At 35.4% G+C, this 11,459-nt stretch overlaps 1 protein-coding gene across 1 annotated transcript in view; it reads left to right on the forward strand.

Moving 5' to 3' along the window:
• ABCA12 (ATP binding cassette subfamily A member 12) overlaps positions 1–11,459 on the forward strand; it is a 165,699-nt gene that overhangs the window by 119,752 nt on the left and 34,488 nt on the right. Inside the window, exons 24-31 of the mRNA XM_011358645.1 lie at positions 2,984–3,313; positions 4,409–4,478; positions 4,568–4,702; positions 5,559–5,705; positions 6,655–6,841; positions 8,933–9,151; positions 10,307–10,503; positions 11,196–11,356. Of these exons, the coding sequence (XP_011356947.1) occupies positions 2,984–3,313; positions 4,409–4,478; positions 4,568–4,702; positions 5,559–5,705; positions 6,655–6,841; positions 8,933–9,151; positions 10,307–10,503; positions 11,196–11,356 (1,446 nt within the window). The remainder of the gene's footprint in view (positions 1–2,983; positions 3,314–4,408; positions 4,479–4,567; positions 4,703–5,558; positions 5,706–6,654; positions 6,842–8,932; positions 9,152–10,306; positions 10,504–11,195; positions 11,357–11,459) is intronic.

Raw genomic sequence — 11,459 nt, forward strand, 5'->3', positions numbered from 1 at the left:
TTCTCATTTTTAAAAATTAAAATATTAAAGCTCTATAAAAGTTACTTTTGTAATAGATGAAGAGTATTTTTTCACTTTATTTTCTTGATTAATGGGTTAGTTTTATCTATTTGATTTAATATAAATTTTTTTATGGGGATTTCAGTGCTTATATTCAGTTGGAGACAAAATTTTAGAGTTTGTTCTTCTTCAGTTTAGACAGGTAACCTAAAACATCTGTGACCTGCAGAGATATTACCAAGAATTATGCAAGGATTTTTAGTCCTTTGGAGCTTCACTGTAGACAATTTTTATGGTTTCTTGACATACACTATCCATCTCATTAGTGGAATTTGGAACATTCTAAGTGATGATCACATCTTTTATATCTTACTAATATATACATGTATATGTATATATAGAGAGAAGAGAATTTTTTAATTGAGGTAGAAAATATTATTTCTTACAAATTAGTGCTTGACATTCTTGTTGAATTGAATAAAGACATTGCTGTCAAGCAAATATATGAATATTCATGATTTTTTTCCTGATAGCACTAATGTCGAGCCCTGTGCATAAGCTTTTCTTGAATGTGGAAACGCACTTATGCAAAATCTTACAGAATCATTTTCATTGTTTTTGTTTTGTTTTGTTTTGTTTTGTTTTGTTTAATAAACTGGGGCAGATTCTGGCTACTGTCCAGAGGGCTTTTCCTTGAGCAACAGGTTATCAGGTATTGATGACTTGCTCTGGCAGATTTGGAGGTTTCATTCACGTGACTGTCATTGCAAAGGTGGCAACTGACATGTCACTTTGAGGAGGAACTAAAATTGAGGAACTAATGACATCCAAGGAAGCATAGCCAACCATTTTTTTGTGGGCCATCTTCTATCAGCAAGTTTGGTCTTGTTTATTATAACAGAGTTGGCAATGAATCTGGATAATTTATGGATGACTTACACGCTCTCGTTGCTCTTACTCTTTATGCATAACAGCTGCTCTCCTCATGGCATAAAATCCTCGGGTTTAACACTGATGTTTCCTGCTAGAATGTTAAACAGTGAATATTTTTGGAAGCACCTAACTCAGTTTGTTTCATTCAAAATCAATAATCAGTCTCCAACTTTTTCTAACTCTTGGGAATAGGAATCTGATCTTGAATCAAAATTGCAACGATAAACACTTTTCGTCCTGATTTTTGGGTTTTGTCAAATTCTTTTCTAACAAGGAGAATGGAGAATTTTATAGATATATAAATGTTTTATACAGCAGCTATCAATTGTCAGGGAAGGAAAATAAATGTATACTCACGGAGTCAGTTTTATTTCATGTTCTTGATAAGCATTCTGGATATTTTATACCCACTTTGTGAAATATATTGACATTGTCCCTACTGATATACATTGGGGGATAAATATTTTTCATATAGGCCACCTGAAATTAGGTGGTGAATATCAGCTTTGGAGTAGATATATGGGTTCCACAACTCCTCATTTAACTATATTCAATAGGCAGAAGCTGAGTAAAAACCACAAAATACAAATAGCAAGAAAGACAAATAAAAAGCTCATATATCATGATCGTATTTGAATAGATGAGTATCTCTGAAATGTAATCAGGAAACATGACACAGAAATTTTCTCAAATGGGTTGGAGTGCAGGGAACAAATTTCTAAAATAAGATCTGCGAGGTCTTTATTCACATCAAAAGGTAATTTCGTTTTTAATGATAGATAAGTAGCAATTGGAAGAAACTTCCATAGTGAATCTTCACTCCATGCTGATTTTTTTTTACTTTGACCCAGACTTCCATTCCTGTGGAAGCATAGATTGAGTCTTCACAACAAAAGGCTGATAGGGCCTGGGAGGAGAGAAGCAGTAGGGAGAAAAGTGGGTGAGAAAAGGGCAAAGTTAAGAGGAAAAGTCAGAGGCTTTTTCTCAGTGGTGATTAGCGTAAGGCCCATAGCTGCTTAAACTGTTGGCAGTGAGGTAGTTGTTTCCATGGTAACAACCAGAGCAGCAGAGTTAGCAAAATGTGATATTGCAAAGGCAGAAAGTAAAATTCACTCTTTTGCTTGCAGAGCAAAAAACCTAGCACTTTTCCTATTTTTTTCCTAGCCAAGTTAGGTTAAAAAGGGGAGGATTATAAAGTTAGTAGAGTATTTCTTTTGCTTTTTTAAATAAAATATTAGATTCATAAGCTTAATATGAACCATGAATTGTTAAAAATAGAAACCAGGATACACAGGTTCCCCCCAAATGTCACATATCACCAAATTCAAGACAACTAAGACCCAGGGAACTTTATATCTTTCAGAGTCCTTTAAAGTTAATGTACAAACAAGTCATGCTGATCTGTTTTTCTACCTTGGTGAAATGCCTTGGCCTCTAGGAGTATCTCTGAGTTATTAAGGAATATCAATTGAAAAAGAGATATAGGTTATCTAAGATACATGAGTTTATTTTGAGTATATGAATGTCTTTTGGAAAACACATGACAAACATGACCCAGACTGCCAGTGATTTCAAGGATGGGGAAGATGTGGCAAAGGGCAGAAAGTAACACTTCAAAGTTTCTGTGTTTTAAATATTTAGGAATCAGGCCTGTTCTGTTTCTCCCAGGAATGTAAATACTGATTGTTTAGTTTAAAAACAAATGTGGTTTTTTAATCTCAAGCCCTACATTGAATTTGAAATAAACCACGATTTTTTTTTTACCAACGAAGTATCCATGCCTGCGTGAATGTCAAACTCATGTTGTAAAATTCTTCAGGGTATAACATAAACTTTGATGATCTCCTCTAAACTAATTTAATCTGGAGACATCAGCTACCAGTTATAAAAAGAAATTATAAAAGGACCTCACCATATAAATCATTTATTATTTCTTTAAATTGGGGCATTCTGGGAGCATGCAATCTAAGATGAGCTGGAATAAATGGTCATGTTAATTTTACATAGCAAGCATGAACAAATAGCAGCTAACAGTTTTTCCTTTTTGCAGTACATGAAGATGATGGGTGTAAACTCCTGCAGTCACTTTTTTGCCTGGCTTATAGAGAGTGTTGGATTTTTACTGGTTACCATCATCATCCTCATCATTATACTCAAGTTGGGCAATATTCTTCCTAAGACAAACGGGTTCATTTTGTTCCTATATTTTTCGGACTACAGCTTCTCAGTTATTGCTATGAGCTATCTCATCAGTGTCTTCTTTAACAACACCAACATTGCAGCCCTGATTGGAAGCCTCATCTACATCATTGCCTTTTTCCCGTTTATTGTTCTGGTTACAGTTGATGATGAGCTGAGCTATGTAATAAAAGTGTTCATGGTGAGTCACCTGTCACAACAGAATGGCCAGTGTGTGAGAAAAAATGACCCTTTTTTTTATTTTTAGACTCTCAAACTGAAAGTACACTTATCTAAATTTAAAAGCTTAGTGATTGCAAAATAAGCTTAACCATCCTAATAATAGTCCATTTTTTCTACATCATCGTATACCATATAAGCACAAGACTATGAAAAGGAAACATTTTCCCCATAGTTTCTAAAACCATAATATGTGATGCTGTTAATAGTTCCTGAAGGAAGTGGCAGTTAAAATGTAATATATCACATTTTAAAGAGCATCAAGAATTCTGACTTCTCTCTGGTCAATTCCTTAAATGTTTTAAAGCCTCTATTACTGGAGTTATTCTCATATATGAATAATTCTAATGGTTTTCATGACATATAATATAACTTACAAGCATAAAAACAAATGCACTGACAGAACATAATCGATTTTGAATTCTTTTCTGCCTTTTAATTCAAAAGGACTAAATTAATTTAAGAATTTTAGTGAAAGCATTAAGATTATGAAATATGAGAAGCAGAAGCTTTATCATTGACTAAGTCATATTAAAATTTTGCTTTCCATAAATAAAATAGAAAGAATAAATAACTGTCCTCCAACATGGACTACTTTGGGTGTAAATAAAATTTAAATGTTTATTTTGTTGCTATAATAGTTGTTGAATCAATTGACATTTTAGTACATTTACTCATAATACTTCTATTACCTGAAATCAATTTATGAAGTAAAAACATCTTTTGGGCCTTAACATTTCATTTGATTTTGGTCTTAACATTATATTTCTTTGTAATTGCCTATTTTATAAGTTGCTGAGAAACACTTAATAAGTTTAGATGTAGATTTTGGATTTCTGAAAAATCTTTTCCAAATTATAATTTTCCTGCTTTTGTTTTCTGCTAGTCTCTCTTCTCTTCTTTCAGAGTTATAGCGAGCTTGGTAAGGGACCCCTGTATTTCTAATATGATTTTATCTACATAGTTTTATCTACAAAGTTTTAAATATATTAAGATCCCTCTGGGTGAAATGTATGATATCTGCAAAAACTATCATTGCTGTTTATTCTCTCCGCAGAGCCTGCTGTCGCCGACAGCATTCAGTTATGCAAGTCAGTACATCGCCCGATATGAGGAGCAGGGGATTGGTAGGCTCACTTTCTTTAGAACTGGATTTTATCTTTAACAACTGTAATACATCTCACCCAAGAATAAATCTATGTGTTCACTTTTTTAGGTCTTCAGTGGGAAAATATGTACAGTTCCCCAGTTCAGGATGATACCACCTCGTTTGGCTGGCTGTGCTGTCTAATTCTAGCTGACTCTTTCATTTATTTCCTTATTGCTTGGTACACCAGGAATGTTTTCCCAGGTACAAACCTACTTCCCACAAATACATGCTTTTTATGGTTGTTCCCATTATAAATCTGCTAATATACATTTTCTACTATTTGATTTACCATATATAATCTCCAAAAAAAGAAATACTGAAGTCCCAAAACTAGCCACAATTTTCCATAATGAGATAATGCTCTAGTGAATTCCTACTCTGGTATTTCTTTAAAAGATGGGGTGAATTAAGATGTGCAGAATCCAGTTATTCCAAATGGGAGTATAAGGCAAAAACCAAGTCTCCTGATTCTAAGGCGCATTTACCCTATTCTAATGGAAAACGACCTCCTGAGTCTCAAGTGGTCATTGTGTCTAACGTGCTTAGTAGTTTTTATATTAAGCCTGATTTATATTTGTATGTTTTTCTGATACTATAAATAAGAATAAAAGAGTACTATTTATATAAAATTTCTATTAAAGACAAATATGTAGAGACAGAAATAAAATCAGTGATCGCCTAGGATTTGGGGTGGGAGTAGGCAATATTTAATATCTGTAAATGGACAGGAGAGAAATTTTTGAAGTTATAAAAAAAGTTCTGATATGTAGATTGTGGTGATGGCTGCACAACTTTATGAATTTACTAAAAATCATTTAACCCTATACTTACAAGGAGTAAATCTTACTCCAGTGAAGCTGTGTATAAAGGAAAGAACAAAAGAAAAGCTATCCTTTTTACTCTACTTTGAAAACCAAAGACCACTTTTTAGTGTCACATAGTATCAAAAAAATTAAGCTGATTCCTGAATCATATATAGTATTCTATTGTTTAGCTTCCAATACTTAATGTTAACAGTCAACTAATAGTTATGTTTTGTAACACATTTTTATTGTAGGTACATATGGCATGGCAGCACCATGGTATTTTCCAATCCTACCTTCCTATTGGAAGGAGCGATTTGGATGTGCAGAGGTGAAACATGAGAAGAACAATGTCCTTATGTTTACTAATATCATGATGCAGAATACCAACCCATCTGCCAGTAAAACAAGTAGGTCAACAATGTGTATTATTATGAGAGATGTGATATAAAATTTATCTGACTAGTGATTTTAATTGTATTTCTCTAAATGGTAAAAATATCCTTTTCGTCATGGATGAATATGTCTATGCATATGTATTTGGACTCTTATAAAAATTAAATTATGGGTTTTTTCTGGGCTCATTAGTTCAGTTGGTTAGCATATGGTGCTAATTAGTCCAAGATTGCAAGTCCCTTTGTGGTCCACTTAGATTCACACAGAGAAAAATGTTTTTCTTTGGCCACGATCTGCACCCCTAACTCCAGCCATCTGTCACAAGTCCTAAGGAGCAACCAAGTAGCAAGTATAGATAATTTAGCATAACCCAAAACCAATACTGGACAATTTAAAGCTCATGTCTTACTGACACTGCATAAGTAGTGTCATCTTTAAAAGTAAGAATGACCCACATAAGCAGTCCTTTTGTGATGCCTGAAGGAAGTGTTATCTTTATAAAGTATGAATGACCCACATAAGTGGTCTGGTCTTTTTGTGATGCCTGAAGGAGGTGTAGAAAATAATTAATGAACACAATTCTATAAACTACAGATCTAAGCTGGTTTGGACACTAAAATTATACCTTGCAGACATTTTTTTCATAAGTATCATCCTATCCAATTAGAGAACCGAACCCTATACTTGTTTTTCGAATATTTGAGACCTGTTGAATAAGGGAGACTTCATTATAATGATACTGAGTTCTTGAACTAATTTTCTGACAGAGAAAGGCCATATAAACCTGTCATTCATTTTTTAACCAAATGAGGAGACTGATGGTGATAATAGATCATTTGTTGCCGGAATTATTTTTTACTTAGAGGGTTGCATTTTTATATAGAAAAAGTCTAACCTTAGTTTCATTTCTTTTCTTTGTGAGCTTATAACTTTATTCTCTTGATTTCTCTCCAGGTCCTGAATACATGTTTTCTTCCAACATTGAGCCTGAACCTAAAGATCTCACAGTTGGGGTTGCCCTGCATGGAGTCACAAAGATCTATGGCTCAAAAATTGCTGTAGATAATCTAAATCTGAACTTTTATGAAGGGCATATTACTTCGTTGCTGGGGCCCAATGGAGCTGGGAAAACTACTACTATGTACGTTACTTTTCGACACTTATTGTCACGGAAGCATATTACTTAGTGTTTGCTCACCTCTTTCATAAAAAGTAAAGTCATTACGTCTCCCAGGTGCATTAAGATACCTCACCTTTTACACACTGTAGGATGGAGTTTAAATCAGAGATCCCAAAATGTGAGCGCAAAGGCCAGATCAGGCCCACCAACTAGGTTTATTTGTTCCACCTAGTGTTGGTCCACCTAGTACTTCTTAAACATTTTTAATTCAGTGCTTATATTTAAAAATAGGGGAGTTTTCTAATAAGAAGTATTCTTGGCATCTCTTAGATAAAAGGAAGATTGAGTGATGTTGTGTACATAGTCGGGTTGGGAGAATGGTTGGGCTTTTGTGATGCTTGTCTTAAAGAGTCATTTACTTTCTGGTTCATCCCTGGTTCCCACCAATCCATACTACCTCATATGCCTAGTCTGTCTGATTTATTTGCTTTTCTATCCTGGACCATGTCAACTTGATTTTAAATACTCTGCTCTATCACAGGGAACCCTTGCTTCGATTCATAAAGAAAAGAATCATCAGCTTTCAGATATAGATCAAAAAGGACAGGAGCGACACATGAGCTATTCTTTTTCACTCTTCATTTAAGTAGCACTTTCCTGTGTCCAAATGGAGAAGAAATTCAAATATTTTTAAAGTGACATTTTTTTGATTGATTGATTGATTTTTGTGATTCATCTCCAATGCTCCACGTAGTTTAGCTGGAAGTTACTTTTGATGCCTCAACCTTTATTTAAGAAAAAGTGTCAGTTGCTGGGTATCCTATTTAGTATCATCATGAGTAAATTCAGTAAATGCCAAAACATATTCAAATTAATTTTTTTTGGTAAATAAAAAGGGACAAAGGAAAGTTATGAAATGAGTGAACATGTAGCCACTCTCATTTACATGACCTGTTTAAATTCACAGTTGGCTTTCTAGTGAGAATACAATGCTTAAAAGACAAGATTTCTAATAGGCCAATGAAGAAAAGAGCTAGAGAAATCTTTTAAAGAGTCGAATTTTAGCTGAGAAAGTTCCCATTTTATTTTTCTGACTATAAACCTTTAATGTAAAGAATGAAACGTTATTTACATTTCAATGCAGTTTTTTGGGAAGAACTGCAAATTGTATTGATTTCCTATTTAATCCACAATTGTCCTTGAAGCTCTATTATGTGCAAGGCACTAGTTTGGTACCGAAGCAGTCTTAAGAAAACAGGTCCTTTTCCTTACCTCATATAGTTTATGATTTAGTAAAGAAAATAGATATCAAATAATTGTCCAGTTTGCTAACCATCTGAGAGATGAGAAGAAATTATCTAGGTAAGAATATTCTGGACACAGTGTGAAGAAAGAGAGTGGAGATGACCAAAGAGCATGGGGGAGGTAGAGTTAGAAGCCTACAGCAGCAGTAGGCTAGTGGCGATGCTGTCTTGCACTACAATGGCAATGGAAAATGGAAAGTTGTGGGTGGAGTTATGAGGCTACACTAGGAGGAGGATGCAAAAACAACTGTTTTTGAGGTTTGTGCATCCACTGTATGGATTTACCAGATGGTGAAGGAGGCGATATTCGTGAGGGCACAGGCTCGAGCACAAATATCATGAGCCTAGTTTTAAACATGTTGCTTTTGAGAACCCTGTAAGACACTTCATGGAGAAGTGGCATTGCCTGTTGGATGTACAAAGCAAGCCTGGAAATGAGTGATAAAATCTGGGCTAGTGATGTAAATTTGAGACTTAACAGTCCGTAGAAACTATCTGATGCCAAAGAAGAGCATGAATTTGCTGAAGAAGAGAGTGTACTGGCAGTTAAAAAGCCCGATCGTTTCTGTTATTACCACCACCACTATCATCTTCATCATGTAATGTTTATGCAACACTCTAAATTATTAAAAGCTTAAAAGTAATTTTTATTTTTTATTCCCTTTTAATATCATTTTACTTCATAGTCTGATCTTGCCTGAGGAGACAGACTTTTAACATTTTTTTTTTTTGCTAACACCTGAGATATAGTTAGTTCTAAAATCTAGCTTCAATACTCGGTTCATACCTACTTTATCATTTATTCCAGTTCCATGTTGACTGGGCTATTTGGGGCCTCAGCAGGTACCATCTTTGTTTATGGAAAAGATATCAAAACAGACCTACACACCGTACGGAAGAACATGGGGGTCTGCATGCAACATGACGTCCTGTTTAGCTACCTCACGACCAAAGAACACCTTCTCTTGTATGGCTCCATCAAAGTACCTCAGTGGACTAAAAAGCAGCTGCATGAGGAAGTGAAAAGGTCAGTTACGACAGGAATGAGAACATGCATTGGTAACTCCTCTCAAAGAGAAGTTCGAGCTATGGTAATAATACCAATGGAAAACATTTTCTCACAGACCAATTGATTTTCAGTTTTTCTACTTCTCTGGAATTGAATACATTTAATGTCATTGTCCTCGCTGGCCAGTTATACAGGAACTGTATAAACTCTCTTTAACTCTGGTTTCCAGATTGCCTCCAATCCTCTTTTCCTAATTTCACTGGTTATTCTACTTGTCCAAGCCTTCCAATGGGACTCCCACTTCTGTTCTCCCTTATACAACCTATTCTTAAAAGAGCAGCCAGAGTGACTTTTTAAACTGCAGATCAGACCATTCCATCCCGAGGGCAAAACCCTCTAATGGCTTCTCACTACACTCAGTGTGAAATTTAGTAAAGTCCTTATCCAAGCCTATGAGGCCCTACCTGACCCGCCCCCAGTCTCACTTCTGTTTCATTTCTTTCTACTCTCCCCACATTCACCTGCCCAGTTGCACACTTGATTATGCTCCAGCCTCAGCGCTTCTCACTTATTGTTCCCTCTACTTAGAGCAGCCTTCCCCAAAGAACCATTTGACTTCTCCACTTTCCTGGTCTCTGATGAAATGTCACCTTTGAGGAGACCACCATTTATAAAATAAATGCCTAAAATATTATGCCCCAGGCACTACTTATCTCATGTACCCTGCTTTATTTTTTATTGTACTTATCACCACCGGGCATATTATAAACTTACTTGGGAATTCAGTTGATACATATCAACTGAATTTTCTCTACATCCCTCCTGATACACCCTCACATGATAATAATCTCTTTATGGGTAGGAATATTATCTGCTTGCTTCTTTTCCCCCGGCACCTAAAACACAGAAGACATTCTAAAATATTTGTCAAATGAATGAATAAAATAATGAGCCATATATTTCCCTGTGTTGTTCCTGAACATTAATTTTGTATCTCCAACTAGATGATAAATAATAGAAAATTATGTCATGAATTTTCAATAGTTTATTGCACCTTGCTGAGCATATAATGGTTCCTTCTACATATCTATCATTTAGGGTACTTATTGTATTTTTTCCAATATTCAAATGTTCTATCTGTAAAAAAATAACTACCATACATTATTTTTGAAGGACTTTAAAAGATACTGGACTATATAGCCATCGTCATAAGAGAGTTGGAACATTGTCAGGAGGAATGAAGAGGAAATTATCCATATCCATAGCTCTCATTGGTGGATCAAGGGTGGTCATTTTGGATGAACCATCCACTGGAGTTGATCCATGTTCACGCCGAAGTATATGGGATGTTATATCCAAGAACAAAACTGGTATGAATACCTTTTTATAACTTCTCTCCCCAGTAGGCAGAATTTTGCCCTCTGAGACACACATAAGCAACTTGAAGCCCTTTCTGTTTATGATCTACCTTCCTTATTTATTATCTCCATTGAAGATCTCAGATAGGCTCTTCCCTTTCCCAAGTCTTCTTTTCTCCCACCTAAATTTCTGGGTCAATTAATATCGATGTAGTACCCACTGTGAGTTGAACACTTAACTGGACTTTTTGAGAGCATGCAAATCCAATAGAAGTTCCAAATTTTGCCTAGAGGAGTTTAGAATCTAATTAGAGATACCAAACATACACAAATGAAAATAAACTGAAAACAGACTAAATAAGTGCTAACAGGATGTGAAGCAAAGAGTAATCAGAGTGGAGTGGATTAATCAGAGAGAAATATTCAAAAAGCCTTTAAAATTACTGCTTTTTCATAGTGATGAAAAGAAGAGGGGGGATAGAGGGAGGGTGAGAGGGAGACCCCGAAATATTTAGGAACATTTTGTCTGAATTTCTCTTTGATCTTTTTGGAAGCTCTTTCTGGTCAGTTTTTCTGTTAGCTCATAAAACGTGAGTCTTCTCACAAATCACAGGATTTACTTGTGTTAACCCTGTCTATAGATATATATATCTCGGGAACAGTATTTTCATTTTTCATTCTTGGTTGTTCTCTGTATTTTCAAGCCAGGACAATCATTCTGTCAACGCACCACTTGGACGAGGCCGAAGTGCTGAGTGACCGCATCGCCTTTTTGGAACAGGGCGGGCTGCGCTGCTGCGGGTCCCCATTTTACCTCAAGGAAGCATTTGGGGATGGGTATCACCTCACGCTCACCAAGAAAAAGGTTTGTAGGAGAGAAAGTATACCTTATTATGGGGTCATAAGTTAATTTTGTATGAAACAGAAGCAGAATCTCTCCACTTTATTTATTGCTAAATGTCACTACA

The sequence above is a fragment of the Pteropus vampyrus genome, unplaced genomic scaffold, assembly GCF_000151845.1.
Source record: "Pteropus vampyrus isolate Shadow unplaced genomic scaffold, Pvam_2.0 Scaffold42, whole genome shotgun sequence".
Lineage (NCBI taxonomy): Eukaryota > Metazoa > Chordata > Mammalia > Chiroptera > Pteropodidae > Pteropus > Pteropus vampyrus.